Source organism: Calonectris borealis, chromosome 2 (assembly GCF_964195595.1).
Source record: "Calonectris borealis chromosome 2, bCalBor7.hap1.2, whole genome shotgun sequence".
Taxonomy (NCBI): domain Eukaryota; kingdom Metazoa; phylum Chordata; class Aves; order Procellariiformes; family Procellariidae; genus Calonectris; species Calonectris borealis.
The window spans coordinates 138,198,116-138,220,546 of NC_134313.1; the positions used below are offsets into that span (position 1 = coordinate 138,198,116).

The 22,431-nt window shown below is 40.3% G+C and overlaps 1 protein-coding gene across 1 annotated transcript; it reads right to left on the bottom strand.

Moving 5' to 3' along the window:
• Nucleotides 1-3,049: 3,049 nt before the first annotated feature.
• On the bottom strand, nt 3,050-20,901 carry TSPAN13 (tetraspanin 13). The gene is made up of 6 exons (XM_075143635.1): nt 20,387-20,901; nt 7,947-8,114; nt 6,553-6,633; nt 5,564-5,677; nt 5,112-5,222; nt 3,050-3,902 (listed from the first exon to the last, which is right to left on the bottom strand). Exons 1-6 carry the CDS (start codon nt 20,447-20,449, stop codon nt 3,828-3,830), a joined length of 612 nt encoding a protein of 203 aa, XP_074999736.1. The 5' UTR covers nt 20,450-20,901; the 3' UTR covers nt 3,050-3,827.
• Nucleotides 20,902-22,431: the final 1,530 nt, after the last annotated feature.

Here is a 22,431-nt window from a genome sequence, read left to right on the forward strand (position 1 = left end):
AGGGTAGGACAGGCAAGAGAAGCAAGGGTTTCAGCTCAAGGGAATTGCTCAACAAAATTAGAAGCAAGGCACCTGCCTTTGGCAAGCTATGTGAACCCTACCAACCAGAAAATCTCAAGTGGTACCTGGAAACGGCCCCAGACATGCCATTGAGTATTCCTTCAGCAGTTCAGTAGGACGTTCCTTTCTATTGCAGCATCCTTTAATTGTGACGAGGAAATTGTTCGCTGCAGAAAGGTCTTTTCCTTCCCCCCCAAGCAGAAGACGGGGAAAAAAAGGATGCAGTGGGGGCAGAAATATTCTCTAGGAACAGCTATCAGCCACAAAAAGCAAAAAAGGTGTTTACACCACTGAGCAGAGAGACAGCACAGAGGGAGGCGGGAGCAACTGGTTACCAGAATCATCTTTATCTACTCCTCTCAAAGTTCACTTTCTAGAGCTGTGTATCTGACATAAAATAAAAGCTGCTGCCCATGCCATCACATTTTAAAAAGTCTGTTTCTATAACTCCATTGAAGTAGCATCATTTTCTTAAGCAAATGTACTGATGCTATGGATAATATCCAGCAAATGGATATAAGGCATATTCTACAAGGGGCTACTAGTCTACATGCTATAGATGCAAATACACAAGCTAGATCAGCCTGCAAGTATCAAGAAATTAATTTTTGAATCTGAAATTAATTTTTTGCACTCAATGCTGTTTTTATAGTTTGCTTTTCACCTCAGCCAAATTTTCAGGAATCTTAATATGTAAATGGTCAACTTAATTCTGCTCTTTTCATCCTTTCCTCTAAATACAGATTATTTAGGTCTACAGAGGCATCAAGCTAAGCGGAGTTACCCCCCCCCCAAAAAAAAATACATCTTTCCACTTCTTCAGAAAACCTGGGAAAATAATTTCTGATGTATATATACTCAGTAACTTGAAGTGCACAGGATAAATGGGGTTTCCAGAATTCCACTACCATTCAGACAATCTTTAAATAATTAGGCCTAAAAATAATAATGCAAGCTAATAACGTGCTAATACTAGCACATTCCTATTCACTTATCAGCTATAGATTTTAAGGTACATTTTTACAGCTATCAATTCAAATTATGCAAACTTTTTCTTTCCATAATAAATAGTTATTTTCATCTGAGAGGAGTCAGATGCTGTGCAGTGGTATCAGCATGTTAGTTAAGATCTGGATTCACTTCCTTGCACAGATGCAGAAGAATTATATTTTATAGCCAGTTATTTTTATGTGAGAAAAATGTGTAGGTGTCTTGAAAGAAGTCAAGACAGATTTCTACAGTTTCCAGAATAACCAACTTTAAGAAAGCATTTCAATGTAACTAAGGTCAAAAGACATTTAATGTAAGCATTAAGAATGCTCCAAGTTAAACTGCTTTGTTATTTTGATACTCTGCTTCTGTAAATAGCTTCCAGAAAATCTGGTTACAATTAAGTCCAATTCTCAAGCAGTCAGATAAAAATTAAAACGCCTCTCTAGAAACCAAAAAAGCCACATCCTTATATGACCAAAACTATTTTCTCAAGAGGAAAGACAAAGCAATGAACAAAGCAAACTTCAAAGACAAAACCCACCAGGTATAAATAAAAAAAAAAAAGCTCTGTTCTCCATTTCAACACAGCAGAACATTTCTTGTATACTGACATGCGAGTCAGACCTCTCCTGCAGGAGGCTATTCTCTTCCTCCACCCCCCAAATAAAGGTAGACCCAATGTGTTTTATTGCCCCCCTTAAGAATCAGGTTCTGAGAGTGAATCCACATCTCTGCTGTGAATTTCAGGGTTTGTGGGGTTTTTATTTTTAAATCACAATATTAGAGAGACAAAGTATGACTAATATGATAGAAAAACTTCAATCAAACCATATGATCCACTCATCTGTCTTTTGACTACTAAAACAAATTCACACTAAGGGTTCTGAGACATGAGAGTTTCTAAAGTAGTAACAGTGATGCACATTTACACTCCAATATCACCTACCATATTTATGAAACCAGACCCACCCAAAACTAAGCACTAAAAAGAATTAGGAAAAAAGTCAAAATTGAAGCAGCAACGTGATATTATTTCAAGCTTCATAAACCCTCTCAATAAGACTCCTCCTTTAATTTATTACAGTAATGTACAAAATACGGAGCCTGTTTAGACTAAGAAAATTAACTGTTGCTAAAGACAGCCACGAGATGATCACCGTCCTCTTGACACGTATTGAGAATGGCTGGTTAATTGCTTAAACAGGACAGCACTCGGGGAAAAAAAAAAAGCTGCATACATTTACCTTATACTTCAGTAACAGTCTGAAGGCTCTTAAGGTCTTTCAGTACATGAGTGGGCTCTTACACTGAATGTACAAGTATGTGCTTGAAACAGACACCAATACTTCTCGACATAGGAAGCAGTAATTCACAGACCGAACACCAGGAGATGGCGCTGACAGCAGATGTTGAGGAATCGGCTACACCTAAAGAGAAGCTGTCTTTAGCAAGTTCTTGACACCCCTCTGCATCCAGGTTCAACTTTTCCCGTTTAAAAACTTGAGACAATTCCTTCTTTAGGAGCACTGGGCACATAAAGGTCTGAAAGCGTTCTGATGGGCATGTATTTCAACTTCTTTTTGCCTCCTTTGCAGGAGCAAGGAGGCATCTCCTCGGGTGATTAGACGTCTGATGTTCCAGCTGATATATCACTTCTGTTACAGGCTGGAAGGGGACTATGCTTTCCTTCAGCTCAGACAACATTTACTACATGGATAATGTACCGTTCTAACTTTAGTTCTTTTTCCGTATTTTTTTTTAAAACAAACTACTGGAAACCACCTTTTTTTTTTTTTTTTAGTTTTTTTTTTTCCCTCCTTTCTTTCTCTTTTACACATCATTCAATCTCTCATGAAATCAAGACTGTTAGTTGGATGACAGAGGAATATACACTGCTGAGTTATTACAACAATAATTTTACACCATCTGAAAAAAAAACCTGTACAACTTTCCAGACATCAAGTTTCTTACATTAAAGAAGACAGACCACTATTGATTCTGATGTGCAAATACCAAAACTTCATTCACTTGTCAAAGAAAAAAAAGTTTCAAGTTAATCAGCTGCAGATTACATTCTCCTGGTTTTCTTCATTCATGGTTCTCATAGTGAAAATATCCATTAAAAAGTAAAGAATTATCTTATTCTCAACAAAACTCTAAAGCTACCAGAAAGCCAAAACAAACAGGGAAGGGGAGGGGTGAAGGCTACAGTAGTCATTAACATACACTTATGTGCACTACAGAAAATAACATCTTTAGCTTCTATTTTTACCTTAACAGGAAAGTGGGAGACCATTATTAAGACAAAACAGTTGACCAGAGTTCATCCTATAGCCTAATCAAATCATACAGTCCAACCATCCACCATGTATTTTTATCATTTTAATAAGAAATCATGTGAATTTTTGTAATCAATGAATACAGCAGAAAATACTTTTGGGTTTTTTCGGACACCAGAGAAGCCAGTAGTGCTATAAAACTCACTGTATAGAGTTCACCACATCAATTACCGAAGTCTTAACAGAGTTATTTAACCAGCTCAGAGCATCAGTCTGACTCTGCCCAGCTACTGAATGCACCAGTCTACTTCAAGATAGAGATTCTCAGACGAAAAACAGTGGGAAATTAAATATGAAAACTACAAATTTCTTATGGAAATAAAGTTTTCTTTTGGATACATGTAGAATTCCTATTATGGAGAAATACCAAACTATGGAGAATCAGTATTTTGAAGTAGAGGGTACAGAGAGAAGATTCAGTCCTTTATAAACTTATCAAAGAAATGCACTAGGGTTTGCACGGGGATCCTTTTGGTTCCTGTATCTATACGTCAGCCAGACTCCCAGAATCTGAAAACAAAAAACAAAGATATTATTAAGCAGAGGGTCTCTATCCCATCTTCCATCAGTTTTACAAAATTTGTTTTAAACATAAAATCCTGACAATGAATTTCCAGTACACAAGTTTTAGGTTATTTTATTATTGCTAAAATTGCACAACCACACACCAGCTTTCTTAATTAGAAAAAAGAATGCACCTTCTCAGAAAGAATTCATACCTAGCAACAGAAAGAAGAACAAACCCAACAAGCCAAAACTGTATCCGCAATGCAATGCAAATTATTTCCCATCGGCATGTCTAGTGTTAAATTATTCTTCCCCTTCCCTAAATAATAAATATTCATTAATCTGTTTTTAGTGTAATGATAAACAAATTATCCAAATTGTTTCATTTTACAGTTACCATTTAACTATAAGGCTATTTTTCTAGTACATTTTCAAATCTTGTCATTCCCCCCAACCACCTTCTCCCCTCCCAGTAGCTTCACATTTTTAGTAGAGAAATTGAGGGCAGATGTCAGAGTGATTCTGTTTAAGTTGCTGTATCTCTCTTGTTGCTGTAATATCTACTTCTGAAAACTGCACTAAGCAGCAGGAGGAGTATTTTCACATGCTGTAACGTGGGGTTATGAAAGACCTGCTCTGAGAACTTTTATCCACCAATCAATACAGCACGCATATGTATCATCTGGATACTAAAGCAGAGAGTCAAAGACCTTTTTAACGTGATGTTTAAAATACAGTTCACTCATCATGATACTGTATCTTTGTACTACAGGAGGCACAAAAAAAAAATATCCCAAAACCAAAAAACCCCAAAGACTGTGTGTGTGCACGGGTGGGGGGAGGCGGGAAGAACAGGGGAACAAGGTAAAGCAATGGCACTCTTTTTATTACTTTTGGAGAATGGTAAACCTGAATAGCTAACTTTCTGCAAAACTTAAACCTTAGGGCACAACATTTTAATGTGGTATTTAGTTGCGGTTTGCAGTCTAAATAACAAAGTTGCAAGAACTCCCAGTGTTGAATAAAGACAAGACCTCCTTTTGGCAGACTTAAACAAGCTGATAGCTGGAAAAATTTGACTTAATTAATTATTGATTCCTGAGGTAGTACTGAGAGTTCCTGTAATAAACCCCCTAAAATTAATTGTTTCACAAAACAAAGCCTTAAAAGTGGGGAAAAAGCACTCAATTTTCTAACCTCCTACTCACTTACCTCTGTAAAACTGAAGAAGAGTCCTATGCCTCCAACAAATCTCAGCACCATTCCAGAATACTCTTCTATTATCGGTGCACATGGTTGACACTGGTGACTTCTAAAACAATCCTGTAGCAGATACAAACAGAGAATTGCACTCCATTTTCTGATGCCAGTTCATTGATTGAAAGCATCTAGTTAGCTCTATAAAAGACTGCCAGCCACGGACAAAACTCTAGCAGTTTTAAGAGACTCCAGAAAAGAAAGTATATAAATGACAATGGAGTACAACCTTTGCAGAGTGCTGTATGATTATGTTTCCAATAAATTAACTAAAGAGCTTAGTATCATTGTAAGAACTACCTTACACATTTCTTAAAAACCTCTGATTTCTGCAACTATGAAAACAGTTGTACATATTTGAACAAACACAACAAAGCTGTAAGTTTTTTCATGCTTGAAGAACTTACAGAGGAGCAGGTTTCATTTGGATCAAAAACTCTGAATCCACAACAATTCAGATTTCTCTCAATATCTGTTCTCGCGCTGTTAGTGTTATTCCATCCCACCTCTAGGAGTTGACTCTAGAAGGCATAAGCAAATACATATTATATTAATTGAACTGTTTTGCATTTCACTGGAAAACAATATACTAGGCCAGCTTGATAATTCCCTAACTAAAACCGTCAGATCCTGAAGTCTAACAGGATAATATATTAAAGAATGATTTGAATGTTCAAACAGCCTGTATAGCTAATGAAATAGTAGCACCTAGCAGCAGCACATTCATGGTTATAATTAATTTTCTTCTTTTCTTTCTCCTAAACCCAACAAGAGCACTAGTAATGGGACATGCAACTAATCTCACTGCGACTGCTCAGACTTTAAACAAAAAGTGCACTTACATGTATTACATGTAAAAGCTGATTATTTAGTCACTGTACCCTTGCCTGCTTCTTATGCACTAAGAATTAAGTCTCCAGACCCCATGGAAGCTGGTTTTACTTTCACACTTAAAGGTCACCTCTGTTCCTAATGCAGTTATGACCTTTTTGGTTACACAAGAACAATTCAGTGGCTTTATCATCTTTACATTATGATTATTGTAGATTTCATCAGCTTATCTGGAATTGCTGAACACATGAGATAGTCAAGACACCATGCTGCTACACTTGTGGCCATAAACCTAGACAGGAAGCTTAAAACCAAAACAATTTAAAAAAAAAAAGACAGCTGAAAGTCATTTTAGGGCCCAGATGTATTTCTTTCTAGCTACCAGAGCCAAGCACTGCCTAAGGTCTAGTCCTTATTTAAAAGAATAATGCTGATTTTCTTAAAATATGCTCTCCCCATTTTGTGGAAGACTATATATAAATGTGTGTGTGTGTGTGTGTATGTACATATACATATATTTACAGTATGCTATAGATTAACTGAAAAGTCAGGAAACTTTTCTTACCTGCTGTTCCTTGTTTAGTGCCAAACAGGCACAGGAGACAGAAAACTGGACAATAAAGACTAGCAAAAGAATAATCATGTACTGGAAACAGTAGTTAAGGATATACTCTCAAATTAATTTTACTTTTATAATACATATGCCTAATGGTATTCCTTATTTCATTGGATAACAATAGGTTCTTTAAAACAAAAGAACTATAGAAGTAAATTCTAACTGGATGTGGAAAAGATGACCCAAATAATGTTCCCAGAACTCAATCACCATATATTATCTCTTTTTAGCTACTACTATACATAGCTGGTATTTCTGGGTTAGGTGTTTCTTGCCTAGCAAGACAACATAAGCAGAGGTGTTAATAAAAGGAGCTTTGAGAGAGAAAAATCTACAGTCAATTTCTCCAGCTTTAGGGACTCATGTTGTCATTTCAAGATACTTCATTTAAATAAAGTAGTAAAGAAAATACTTTTCTGGGTATTGCACAATCAGAATTTTTTTTTCTTCAATGACATAGTCTTGTAATTAATTACAAAAGATAACTTTAGCCTAATTTAAAAAAAAAAGTGCAAGTTGCTTTTGCAACACAGCCTCACACACTTTTGGACTAATGCATCTGAAAACAGTATAAAACAAAAAGAACAAACTTTGATACTAAAGATCACATTTTGAAAGTTGGGCACTGTCTTCACAATTTGGCTACTGTGTTCAGAGGCAGATACTTATCTCACGCAATTAAACTGTTTGTAAAGTGGAGGTCACGACTTATTCATAGACCGCAACCAGAAAAATAAGAATTTTATCTGATGAATCTCTTCTCATCCGAACAGATCAATTTTGTTATGCAAGGCAGCACCACAGGCTGCTTACAGAGTGTAAGTAAGCATAAAGGGGCAGCAAAGCACACTGAGGCGGCCAGTGCTCATTCTAGTCTGGGTTCGCAATTAAAGACTAGGTATGAAAAGAAAGTGCTTCTTGACAGCCTGTATTACCCACAATTCATTTGCCTGCCAGCTACAACCAGCTTGCTACCTGGAAGTATCACCTTTCTCTACCGTTAAACGGTAATAGCTCACATACTCTAGCTTGGTGTAGGGTTGAGCACACAGTAAGAGGCACGTGTGACACAGTGACAGTATTTAAAAATTAAAGTAGTTTAATTTTTAAAAAGAGGAGATGTGAATACTTATGTCTTCAGAGCACAAACAAGGGAGGAAAAAAGGAAGCTGGTATAAGGTTAAATGGGAAGGAAGTTTAATTTAGATTGCACTTGACCAAAATAAGATTGTGAATTTCTGTTCTGTTTCTGAAGCACCTTCCGCATCAGTCTCAGCTGACAGAGCAAGTTGTTTACATGGCTTGAACCAAGCTGTGATCCACGTAATGCATTAGAAGGATACAAAGAATAGCAATACTTGATGATGTTTCACCGCACCAATCAATCCGACTAAGGCAATAAGGAAGAGGAAGATTCCTACTGCAATTGCCACTCCAACAACTCTGAAACTAGAGATGAGGCCAAAGCCGATTCCCCATGCCGCAATTCCAATCAGCAGCAGGCTTACCAGCTAGAAGGAAGAGAAAACAAAAAGTTAGTCTGCGTATTAAAAGAGGCTCAACCTACATACAGCTACATTCTTTAGATTAAAGTTGTTATTAGAAAGGTACAATTTTTCTTTCCAGTGCAAAGAGAAGAAGCACAACCCTAAACAAACCAATCCTACACTTCATCATAGAGAGAACTTCAGTTCCAGATGTTTTAAGGCATACATATTCTTCAACACTGTTAATGTGGAGCTGTTACAACTCAATCTACCTACAAGTCAAGCCATGTTGCATCATCTGTGACTGACTAGAGACACTGAACTGAAGCGTGGATTATAACAGAACTGACAAATAAGCTAAAATCATTGGCTTTGATTCACAGAATGGAAGAATGAGAATTCCAGACGTCTTCTGAAACACAGGCAGTGTATTTAAAGAAAATAGGATATACAGGTCCATAGCTCTGAACATGTGAAAAAGTGCACTTTGCCAAAACTTACTGTCATCAGGAATACAGCTGTATTAATTCATTAGAGAAGCTTATACGTAGTTGATGATATATCACAACAGTTAACAAGATCACACAAAAATACTTTTTAGATCTGTATCTCAAGGACTTCATTTAGTAAGACAATAAAGGTGCCCTGTCTCTGCTACGTATTTCTTCAAGAAAATAGCTCTACTATGAAGTCAATCCTATTTCAATACTCAAAACGCTCTTATGCTGTTTCCTTCCTTTTAAAGATGGTATTCAGGGAAGGCAGGCAGAATCTGTCCCAGTTAGTTTACTGGGATTTATTGTTTATATGGGCAGGAAGCTCCAGCCTTTCCTGTTTCCATGCCAAAAACACAGAACAAAAAAAAATTCCAACATGAAAAGCCTCAGAGAAATCTATAATGAGGTACAGCAGGAGGGAAGCAGCAGACAAAGCCAACCCAGATGTCCAATACGCAAGATGCCTAACACTCTCTTGTTTGAAACAGTTAGACCTATGTGTAACATATCGCCATTACGTTCTCTGTTAAATAACACCAATTCAACATGCAAGTTTTAACTTTCCAAAACCCTGACCTCACCAAAAAATACCCAGAAGTTGTATCATTATTAAAAAAAAAAAACAAACAACAAACAAATCCAAAACAACACCGTAAGTGCTTAGTCTAGTCCAACTACTTGGCTTTATTCGACAGAGCAAGCACTTACACTTGCTCACCAGTTTCCATTCAAACAAGACATATCTCATGACATTTTACTGCTTATCCAGAGGGGTGGAAAAAAAAAAGAAAAAAAAAAGGAAATTTCTAACTTACCCATCATTTCAGTACAGCAGGGCATTTTTGTTGGTTTTAATACCAAATATGCCTGTGTATTTTTTCAACTTAAGTACCTTTCAGAAGACTAACCTATGCAATGCTGCTTTCGAAATGTGGAAATCTAAGATAACATCAAGAAAGCTAGTAAAACAAATAGTGATGCTCATCAAGATCAAAACACAGTGGGTGTTTTTTTCGTGTGTTAACATAGGAACATGCCTCAAAAAATGTTTTTACCAAATCCACAGGAGAAATTCAAGAGATCTGCAAGAAGAAAAGGAGAATATTTGTCATACTTACACCTCTCTCTTACCACGTGAAGAGACAAAAGAATGACATAAAATTCAAAGGAATTGTTCAATACCAGTAGAGTTTTAGGATTAATTTTGTCTTTGTTTCTCAAACAAAAACGCTTAATCACCATGTTTAGTTAAAACTAAAACACTGGGCCAAGATGTCATGAATCTAAATTACAGATGGGGGGGGAGAAAAAATAAAACAAAACAAAAAGCCTTGGCTCTGCCACAGACAGATTTTCTGAATGCATGCTGCACAAGGCTATAAACTTCCTGATGTTACCATGTTAAACATTAGCCTTGCTAATCAGACAGTTAAGTGCAAGATCTACCTGTTCCGATCTATGTCCATTCACTTTATTTCATTGTCTCATACCACTGGGAAGATTTATTTTTCCACGTTAAGTGTCAGAAGTGAACAACAAAAGAAATCCCATAACCCAATTTCCAATCAGAAAGTGCTGGCTGATGTCCCATGCTCTGCATCAGCTTCTAAGCACTGAACTCACACTGCCACTACACAGCTCTCTGAAGTGTTATCTCATAAAAAAATCTCAAAGGCAATGGCAAATTTCAATTTATTTCACAAAGAAAAGCAGAAGAAAATTCGTTCTTCATGATTTTCACAAGTACTTCTTTCTCTGGCCTGAGCTACGACTGCAAATCTTTATTTTCACCAATCTGCCTCCAGGATACCAAAATGTATATTTGTTCAGCTCTTTGTTCATTTCATAGGAGGTCTAAAACCATTAGATGAAATGAGTTTTATTCTTAAAGTATCAAAATCAAAAGAAGAGACCTAAACAAAATCTGTGCTTAAAACACCTATTTGATAAATGCAGTGCATGTGTTGCAGTGTAGCGGTTACATCTTGCTGCTGTTACTCATCTCAGCTTCCATTACTCTGAGGATATGTATGTGAAATTAGTGTATATGACACTAGAAGTTATTACCATGACTCCCTGGGCCAAAAAGCTTCTGTGGTAGAAAGAGCTACATACTAAATCTAGAACTGCTATGGTTTTCAAGTGGGAAAAAAGCCTCTCTGGCTTTTAAACTCATTGTTGAACCCCAGATGTTCAGGAATCAGGTGACCAGCTTTGAAAAATAAAACAACATTAAAAAGTTTAGTTTCTCTTTTGATCACGTTCTAGTTTTAGAGACATCAGCCTCATTTTCAAGCTTTAACTCCACAATACCAAGGCTATTATTTTCTCTTCTTTCACATGACAAAGTTGTCCATTGTCTAATTCCTTAAAACATCTGGAAATTCAGTACGATCACAGGTCCATGTTATTGGGCTCTGGTTGGCAAGTGATGTGAAAATGCTGTATCCAGTCAGGCAGATACATGATTTGGAGCAAAATAACTATCGGCTACTCCAATTTTGGCCACTTACAATTGTGGAAAACCGACCTCATGTTTCAAAACTGAAGTGGAGACTGCAGGTTTAGAAACCATTCCAGAAAAGATTTAATATTAAGTTCCTGCCTCCTCTGCACATTGACTGAAAGATGAAATGATGGTTATTCTTTCATTTTCAGGTTTGGATTAGACAATTTGAATGTTGAGCCATAATGTGAAAAACTAAAGTAAATGCACACTACTACAAACAGGAAAAATAACTTAAGCTGTTTTGGAAAGAGGTTTTACAAGTTTGTAAAACAATGCAAGGCTCATAGCATTAGCCACTATTTAGCTGCTAGAAATGACTACTCAACAATGCTTATTCCAGTGTTTTGAAACAAAAGGATTCAGATGCAATATTTCTAAAAATGAAGCTAAAACTTTGTAGTAAAATGTACTTGAAACAAAATTACGTAGAGACCCTAACTACTTTCAGATGAGTAATACATACATTCTAAACCTACAAGCTTTATTTACTTCTTAAAAAGTCACATACTTTGTTAAATAAAGGAAAAAGGACTCTCTACGGAGCTTCTGAATGTCACGTTTTAGTTTACTGAAACCACATTTCACAGCACCAGAACTCCCCCAAAGAAAACAGCATCACTTACATAAAGATAGCTTTGGTTACTAACACTTCAAATATTTGCTTGATAAATCTACCAGAAATTCGTGAAATCACAATCCAGTTTTTAGTGATTACGACTGATCCAGTTTCCCACTGTAGTCTCATTAGTAAGCTGAAAAGGCATGGGTTGGAGAAATGGCCTGTTAGACTGAATGACAAGGGGCTGGACTGCTGAGCTTAAAGGGTAGTAATCGATGGCTCAGCATACAGCTGGTAGCAGGTAAGGAGCACCACAAAGGCTGATATTGGGGCCAATATCATACAGTGTCTTCATCAACAACCTGGGTGGTAAGACAGAATGAATCCTCAGAAAATTTGTGGATAATAGTAAACAAGACAAGTGATTGTCTCTCCAAATGGAGATGCAACTCAGATGGACCTTGATAAACTTGAGAATAAGCCAACAGGAACCTCATGAAGTGCAAAATTCTGCTCCTGTGATGCTTCAGTGGAGCCTGGGAACAGACCGGTTGAACAACAGCCTTATTGAGATAGACCTGGGGATCACACTGGTTGCCAAGTTGAATATGAGCCAAGAGTTTGCTCTCATTGCAAATAGGGAAAGCCAAAAGGAGTGCAATCAAAGGAAACTCAATGCTGGTGAGACTGTTTCAAGCCCCCCAGGTTGAGAAGGAATTTGAGAACCTGGAAAGAGTCACCAAAATGGCCTGGAGCCTTGAGGATGATGTTTGAGAAGCAGGTGATGGAGCTGGGTTTGTTTAGTCTGACAAAGAGGCAGCCTAGGGATAATCTAATAGCAACTGAAGCTGAAGGCATATTACAAAAACAATGGAGGCAAACTCTTCTCATATTGACTGACCACAAAACAAGAGGCAACAACCACAAGTAATGGCTTGGGAGGTTCAGAGTGGACATTAGAAAACACATCTGCAAGGTGGTTTGGTGTCGTACTCGGAGAGGTGATAATCTTTGTTCTCAGGAGGTTTTCAAGACTCAGTAGACAAAGCCACAGCTGGCAAATGAGTGTTATTCATAATTCTGCTCTGAGCAGGAGCCTGGACAGATGAGCCCCAGAAGTCCCTTCCAACGAACACTCCCACACACTACAGCCAGCTCTTCCACCATGGAAGCTTTGCCACACTCCACATCAAAAATCAAAGTTTTAACAGGCAGATAAGGGATAGATTTAGCACTGACCAAGGACTCTTCCATACTGTCTGGCTCATTAAATAGAGATCACCAGCTCCTAAACCCCATATCAACAAAACACCTTCTTACAAGCAGTAAGAAGGTCTCTCAATAAAAGAGCAATGAATGATTCTTCAGAAGTACTTATACAGCTTCAAAAACACAAGTACAAGTCTTGTTCTCAGAAGTGATTTAAAAGGTCCCATTCACTTAAGGCATGTTTACATAGAAAGTCAACAGACATAAAGAGCAAAAGAATTTATTACAATCTCAAGCTGGAGCAATCTGTCTCACAGAAAGATCTTACAAGCACATCCTGCCCACAAACCAGAAAAGCAACACAGAGCCATGGGAAGTGTGTGCATTTGTGGGGGTGACAGCTAGTATTTTAAATGTAATATCCTCATTTACCATATACTATCTTCTCCATCAATACAAACTCTAGCAACCTTAATTAAAAACCAAACACACAAACATGGGCTTAGCGTAATCAAATATATAAACTCATCGATTTGAAATTAAGTAAATGCTTTACCAGAACAAACCTATAGGTAGCACAAATCCTAAGTGAAGATCAGTAGTTTTCACTATGAGATTGAGTACTTTTTCTATGGAGTAAAAAAAAAAATTAAGAAAATCAAGCATCTTGCCAATAGACAAAATGTTACTCCAATGTCAACATCTCTATAGGAAAGATTTTAGGAACTGTAAGTTAAAGATCAGTGGAATGCATCAGACTCCACTTTAAGTGACTTCCATCATATTTTTTTATACATATATATATATATACATACACACACATTTGAACTTCAGAGATGTTTCAAAAATAACAATTTCTAGACAAAGAAGAACTTATTTGTCACAGAGGTAAAGTCATCACAAGTTTGATTGTCCTGTTCTCCAGTTAACTTCTTATTAACATGATTAAAACATTAGCCTTTACAGCACATGTCAGGGTTTTCTTTCCCCTTACTGCTGCATAAATTACTACTTCTACAAAAAAAAAAATTTCTCCTAATTTGCTCTATTCTTTAAATCCAAGTTCTCCTCTGTACATAGCTGCTCATTTCCCTTACTCCTGTACTGGAAAAATGTACTTCTCTTCACACTTACCCCTTGTGTACTTAACCACAACCTTGTAGTCTACATTACAAGAAAAAACCAAGATACTAAGAAATTATTTCTCTAGACCACGCCACTGAGAATTCAAATGCCAAAACCAGTTCCTCCTTCTTTCAACAGCAAGCCACAGGCAAATCTGCTGTTTCGACTAACTAACAACTTTTCAGCATTTCAATTAGCTTGGACTGCTCGCTAGGAAGGAAGTCATACGCAGAAGTTACTGTTCTCACTATTTTCTTGTAGCCTCAGTCCAAAAAGGAGTTAGTAAAAACTGCATTTCAGAACTTAAATTTCAAGAAATACAGCCTCACCATTCCCTGGGTAAAGAGATTATACAGCATTTACACTGGTATCAGCAAAGAAGTGTTTACAGAATAGCTGTCAGGCTGGATATGGAACAGGAACTAAAACCAGAGAGATTACACACATGATAAAACACATCCTCCCTAACCTCTCTCTCCACATGTAAGTTCATATTCCACTTCTTTTAAGGGCGCTTTAAAGTTTAAACCTCAAATGGTACATATTTTGAAAGTAGAGATTTCCACCACCCTTCCCTTCAACTTGGCCAACGATTTCCGCACAGCCATAGAGAATCTAGAAGACAATTCTTCTGGTCCCCTGCACTTCATCTAAAACCACATTAAAACAACAGGCAGTATATAGTGGTGCATCTTTAGCAAGCTAAGACTAAGCTAAATTGATTTCCATCACAGCTGTAAGCTAGCCAAACTGTAAGCAACTTTATCTCCTTACAGTACTTCTTCAGCTTTACTGAGAGCACAGTAAAGGCTGAGCCGTAAGGAAAGCTCTGGCTACCTCCAAAGGATTTCTAACAGAAAGCAAAATCTTCCACCTTTAGGCGACTTATTTAAATGAGGAGTGATCAGTAGTCTGGTTACTGAACAGCCTTGAGACACATAATGTGGAACAAGCAATTTATGTGAAAGGCAGCATTCCTGTCTCTTATCACGAAAGCCAGTTCTTTCAGTTTAATGGCCTGGTTCAGAGTTCTTCATGTTACTGGCCAATAATTAGGATCAAATTGGTTTTGCCCATGTAACAAGCTTCTTTCATGTTAGTGGGTGAGATTTAACCCTTGTTTCATACTCCCTGGTCTTTGGAAATGCAAGCTTTCTGCTGTGTAGCGGGAACAACTATCTTCTGAAATGTTTACTTTTGCTTGCTTGTTTGTTGTTTTTTAAGAAGTTGTGGAATGTTTTCAGGAAGCTCGATGATCCCATGGATCCTTCTTCTACACATACATCTCTCTCAACACAAAAACAACAGTAGAAAGAACACAACTAATAATTTAAGCTACAAGGCTACTACAGGGCATTCAAAGGGCTTCTCAGTAATTGTTCTGGTTTTAAAGCGTCCACCTGCACTGCTAGGATGGCTGAAAACATCACTGGTATCAAAACATACCATGCTCCATATAGCCTCCTTCTTCTGTGCCCTGTTGTTCTCCAGTTCTTTCACTGAACATGGACTGCCTTCCTAGCTCCAAATGCCACTACGCACTCCGCCAAGACAAGTGAAAAACCAAAACCCATTCATATCTGGTCTACAGACGCAGCACGTCTCAATGCTGATCTGCTACCACAAACTGCCGTCACTTTGGCTATAAACTGACACACGGCATAGCTGAGGGCATTCCCAAGCACTGATGGAAAGTCTTAAAATATGTATTTTTACTGTAGTCACTTTTCTGTGTTCTCAAGTGTGAGCCTAGAAACCTTCCAATGAAGGTTTGCCATTGAAAACAAAAAACCCCGAGGCTAAATTGGCATGACCAACGTTAACCTTTCCTGCCACATACCTGGGAGCTTCTATACCACTGTTTTATTTACACGTCAAGACTAGATAGCACAGCTTATAGTGCCGCGTTCAAAATGTCCTTTAGAATGACCGAAATGGCTCCAAGGCAACCTGTCCCATCTGCTGAGCATCCAGTTAGGACGATGAGCTAGACCAGCCCAGCACAAGCTGGTGCTGGGGCAAACTCTTGACTATGCACTCCTAAATGCTGACTGGACACCATCAGACACAGTAAACAGCAGGGTATTTACTGGTCGCTTCTGAACAAACAAAACTTATACAAACCAAAATGGAACTGAACACAGAGATCACAGGTTCATTTACCACTGTGAAAGAAATTGCCACATGAGGCAAGAACTGTGTTTCTCTAATTCCTGTTCGCTAGTACCTGGCTCCGCAGAGCCACTACAATGGTCACGAATTATCTGAAAACACAGAAAACAGTTACATTCCCTTTCCCTAGGAAAATCCAGATGTTCACCCTGCCTCGAACACCAGGTTTCCCCTATGCAGAGAGAAGAGAGATGAAGCTAGCAGGTCTGCACAGAAGATGCAACACGCTTGCCCCTCTGTTGGGAATGCTGCAACTAAGACAAACACTATTAAAAACCCTACCATGCCAAACGTGCTGTCCAAATCTGGTAATTTCTGTCCTCATCTTTGTATACTTCCATAATACAGGAAAAGCAATTTTGATAAAGAGGGCAGAAATGCACTAATTAAGCTTTCAATAAATACTGCACCCAGAGAACAACAGGTAGCAACAGGAAAAAAAAAACCTTTCAAATACAATGCTTTGGAAAGTGATATAAAAACCGGGACACTTAATAGGCAACCTAGAAAACAAGTTCAGAGAGCAAAGTATTATAAAAAGTAAATGATTTTGATAAAACTACTTTCTAGTATTAAGAGGAAACATGGATGCTCCTGTGGAATTAACTCTATGCTACTAAAATACACACTTTTAATGGTAAAGGTACCGTATGTTTTACTTTAAATCAAATGGCCACTCTAGGTATAAGAAAAACTGAAAGCCTGCTTATCAAAACAAAGGCAAGATGTTTACATACTGACAACAAACAGTTCATGTTTGCTGCTGCAGCAATAATTAAGTAGCTGCTGGGTGACAAAACCAGCACACACCATCCAAATGAACTGACTGTCAGTGTGGTTTTTTTAAAAAAATATTTAATCTTGTGGCCCAGTTACCACTTGAATCTTTCATCGCTAGCTAGGACTTAGGAATTTCCCTTTCCTTTCTGAGAATCTACTTTGAAATAAGATATCAACTGTTCACACTTCAACACAACTACTCAAGACTTCCTTCGAATGAACACAAGGAAATCCTCATCTGGTTAAAGTGAGCAAATATTGGCGGAGCCAGCATCTAGGGTTCTCATACCTGGAAGACTGGAAGTTTTGAGTTACATACACATCCTTGAATTTGGCTGACCTCTGTGGACAGGCATTTTAAACAGTTTGTATGGGTTTGCCATTCAATGGGAAATGTAAAAATGATTGAATAAATAAAGACAAAATTGGTCAGATAGCCGAAACAAGGGTCCTTGTACGCAGAAGTTCTTCCATGCAAGACTTTATCCCAGCAATACATGTCATTATATACACACTGAGTCAACAAATAGTCTCAATTATTTTTCTCTACTCTTCTAATACCCATAAGGAACCATACTGAAGTCAGCAAGACTCAGCATAGATGCCAGAATTACTCATATAAAATAAATTTAAAAATAGAATTAGGGCCTAAGGACATTCACTTAGTCCAGAGAAGAACCAAAAGTCATCAGCAAAGTACCATCTGAAAAGAATGTTAAGTGAGCAATTAGGTTAGTGGGTTTCTGGTTTCTTGCCCTAAACCAGTAACTGATTTATTACTGCCAGGACATATAATTTTCTTGGTGTACTACCGTGAAGAGTAAAACAAGACAGCATTTTTTTTTTTTTTAAAAAAAAAAAAAAAACAAAACCAAATCAAGCTCCAGTATCCTATTCTACGAGTGATTTAAAGAAAAGCAGAATATAAATGATTACGCCCAAAATACAGTTCTGAGGGTTAATTCATCCCAAGCACGTGATACAGACACATCGATGCTAGAAAAACATTCAAGAAGTGTTACCTATTTGACCTTATATCATTGCTTACCCCCGCTACTCCCCACCAATTATTACTGTGAATTAACATTGTTTAAAAAGATGATGATGATGTCCTTGCTCTGGTTGTCTTCTGCTGGGAAAAAATAAGCCCATCATTCATTGTGCTGTTGCAACCCCAGTCTTATATTGTCAGGTTTTTGTCTAACCAAGGAGCAGAGAAGCCCACCCATTTTGCTAGATGAACTCCACCAGGCCAACTAAACACCTTAAATGTTATTTCCGCAACTTAGAATTTAAAAGCATTAGTCTTGTAACTTGCTTATAACTAATAAGCAACACAAGCAATAACAATCGGATATTCCAGTTACTATAATTCAAAGTCATTCCTTCCCTTCAGCAAAAATGTATGTTCTGCATAGGTCAGATGAAAGAATTACCAAGTGACACCCACAAAGTAAATTCTACTCAAGAAGACATCAGAGCAAGATTAAAGTCGTAAGTGCATTGTACAGGTATCACAAATAGAACTACAGAGGTCCCAAAGATCAACCCACCCTTGCTGAGGCCAAATATGCCCAAAAGACCTACCAAACCCCTTACACCTGGTTAATATATAGCTGTAGGAATAAGTGATGGTGTCTTCAGAAAAAACACCTGCTGTCCACATGACATCAAAATGAGATTTGTGCATGTATTATGTTAGAAAGATCCAGATTTCTCTCACTCGGGAAATAATAATAACAATAACAAAAAGAAGTCTTGCATTAACCTCTGGTTTACTGAAAAGAGAAATTGGGATGGGACAATTCACCTATAAACCATCCATTGGAATGGGGCAATCCCACGAAAAGTTGGCCAAGATGATCTTTCGAGGTCCCTTCCAACCTGGGCTACTCTATGTTTCTAACTTACCTTCATCATGACATTCTATGTACACTGAACTTACCTCCAACCACAGATGGCAAACAAGGCAATGCCTACCTGCTCCCCTGTATTCTGGCTGGGGCAACCCATAGCATCACAGGGATCCTGGGTGACTTTCACAGCGGGTAGGCTGGGCTCTCTAAGCGTGCTCCAGAGACTTTTTCAGGACATACTCCACTCCGCAAGCTCCTCCAAGGAAGCACGCGCAATAGCACATCCTCTCCTATATTAAGGTTTTTGTTTTGCTCTTTCCTGAGGGAAGGCGGGTCACCTCATACACCAAAAAGTATAATAATAACTCTGGCTTCAGCACAGGCATTTCCACATCCATTCATGCTCTGTCTTGGTGATTACCATCAGGTCCAGTAACCGCCAGCTACGAGAACTGTTTGTTCTGATGAACAGCATTAGACCTGTTCGTGCTCCTGTCTCGCCTTCAGTCGAGATCAGGCAGTGCGTCAGAAAAGCACTGATACAACTGCCCGCAAGCACTGGCTGCCCCAATTTCAGTCTGCCGAAAGTCATCTCCAAGCATGGTTGTTAACATGAAACATGAGAGGACATACTACCTCTCCAGAAGTGCTGTGAGAGGAAGCCATTACACCTAGTCCTGTTTCTTGCTATTTCTGTGCCATTTTAAAATAGATAACGAGAAAAAAACCCACAGGTATACCATAATTGGAGATTTCATTGTTCTCTGTTGGAAATAGGTCCTCCAACCTGCCCGAACAAAACCAGGCACCTGCCTGGAGATCCCCAGCAAGTCAGTTATTTCAGTTTAGCATACTACTTCCCGCCCCCCCCCCATGTTCCCAGTGCCCCGAAGCTGCCAGACGTTGTAACTCGCTGGTCCACCCCAGCGAGAGCAGGGAAGCCCGCTTACCAGGGAGCTGGGGGCCTCTCCAGCCCACCCCACCCCACCCCCCCAGTGTGCTTTGGTCTGTACGGGTCTCGTAGGGCCCAATACACCGACATGGCACTTGTCACTCTGCTGCTCTTATTTCAGTGCTGCTCCTTGGCTGAGGAATAGCAAAATAAAGCCTTCCCCGTTCACGCCTGGGTTGGCGCAGCGACCTTTCCAGACGGGGAAAAAGGGCACCGGCGGACCGGGCCTCCCCTCGCCACGGGGCCGCCCCCGCCCCAGACCAGCCCGGCCCGCCGGGGGGGGACGCAGGAGATGAGACACCCCCCGCCCCAGGCAGGCAGCGCTTGCCGTGCCCCGCTCCCGGACCGCCCTGGATTTTGATCCCGGGGAGCCACGTCCCCGCGGTGACAAAGCCCGGCCTGACCGGTGCCACACCCCCCCCAGCCGGAGGCCGCGACCGGGCGGCGGCCGCGGCTTGGAGCCCCCCCCAGCCCCTTCAGCACCAGCCCACCGAGCGAAGGCCGCCTCAGGCCGGAGTGAGCCCCGCCACCTCCCCTACCCACCCGGCGGCGGAACCCGCAGGGCGAGGGAGTCCCCACCGGGGCAGCCTGCGCCCCTCCCGCCGCCTCGCCTCGCCTCAGCGCGGCGGCCACGCACCGTGTAGAGCAGGTTGAGGGCGCAGAGGCAGTTCTTGGAGCAGGCGAAGCCACCGCACACCATCGCGCCGCTGCTGCCGCCGCTGCCGCCGCCGGGGAACCGCGCTGCAGGAGGCCGCCGCCGCCGCCCCGCCCCCCGCCGGCCGCCAGCCAGCGGGCGCGGCCGCAGCAGGTGAGCGGCGCCCGCCGCTGCGCCCGCTGATTGGCCACTCCTGGGCGCAAAGGTAAAAGTATGCAAATGTAGAGGCGCGGAGAGCGCTGGGAGGGCCGGCGGCGGCGGCTCTGCCCGCCGGCCCCGTCGCCCGTTATCTGCGGGCAGCGGAGGGCTGGGCCTCGCTCGAGGCCTCGCTGCAGGGACCTGGCCCGGCCTCCTGGGCGGTTTTCATCGACGGGGTGTCGGCCCGCTTCCTCCCCTTCTATTGTTACGAAGGCTAGCGAGGCTTCACGCCTCGCCCCCTCCGCCTCGCCCCGGGGTGGTGGAACGTGGCCGGCCTGCCCGCCGCCCCGCCCAGGCCCAGGGCACCGGCCCCCGGGGCTGGTAGCGCCACCTGCCCCGCTGCCGGAGGCGGCCGGTGCGTGGCCCCTGGCTGTGTGCTCTGCCCGCGAGATGAGGCGGGGAGAGGGAAACTTGCTGGGGCCTTACCTGAGGGTGGCTGGAGGAGGCTTGGCAGCTCCTCGGCCATTTTGTTGTTTAGGGAAGGAGAGGTTCCTCCCTTGCCCTTCCACGATGGTACATACGATCTAGTCCCCTGTGTAATCAAAAGGAAACATCCAGGGATTTACTTTTCCAGGGCATTAAAGTATTTGGTAAATACTGGTAAGTACTGTTACAGTTTTACCAGCTATTCATCCATATTTTTATTTCTCTCTTTTAAAATTTTTATTTAAAATTTGTATTAACAGTCATGTTTCCACTGTGCCTCTTCTTACATATTTACATCTGTATATTTCCTTAGTTTGAGGGTTAAATATCTACTTACAGGTAGTCAAACAAAACCCTCCATCTCTATCAATAATTTCCTACTAGTCAGTACCAAGTTTTGTTACTGTTTTTAATTGGCTGGAATGGTGTTCCAGTTTGCTAGTACCCTCCAAAATCTTGTCCCTACAGTCACCATGGGCTGGACTCTGCTGTATGATGCTTTATAATAACTACAACAAATCTAATAACTGCCAGCTACTTCAGCACGTACATGTGTTGCAGGATTAGTGTCCAAGATATTTTCTTATCTTTTTACTGGGCTTCACAAAGAGACAAGGAGACATATGTTCCTCCCTTGGGATGTTTGTAAGGGTACGTAGTGCAGTAGTTTTGCTTCATCAGGGTTTGGTGCCGGAGAAGAAGTTGTGATGGTCAGTTCCTTGTAAGCAGAGGAAGCTGCATCCACTTTCTGATGAATTCACAACAATTCTTAATAGGAACTTGTCATCAAAACAATTTAAGAAGGAAATTCCAAAAGCATTTTGTTTTATGTAATTTGGCTGGCCTCCGTCTGCTAAGGGAAGCGCAGCAGGCTAATAATCCTTGCCAGCAGTGAGACAGAAAGAGGCTGAACAGCAGCAGTCTTTGTCTTTCCTGGTCTGTCACTCAGATCTTTTTTCTTTTTTCTTTTTTTTAACATCTTTTTTCCATGCTCTTTGATATTTTGCCAGACTTCTGCAATTAAATATAATACACATTTTTTTCTCATGCAATAATGAAGACTCGTTGCTTTTTTACTGGCGTATATCTACCTCTCAGCTGCTAGCCAGGCAACAACTCCAATATTTGTGACCACAAATTAAATCTGAATGTTCAACAGCTGCTACAGCTTTCTTGTTTGTTTGTTTCTAAACTTGACAGACAGACTATCCCTGCTGCTGGAGCTTTGTGAAGTGACAGAATGAGTGAAAAATCTGTTGTGTTTTTTTTTCCCTTGCTAATTAAACTGACTTGATGTTGTGACTAATTTGGCCTACTGGGAATGCAGATTTGCTGACTGGAGCTACTGCCTTTACTGGGCCACACTTCTGATCCTTTGGGCCCAAATCTGGCAGAATGTAAGC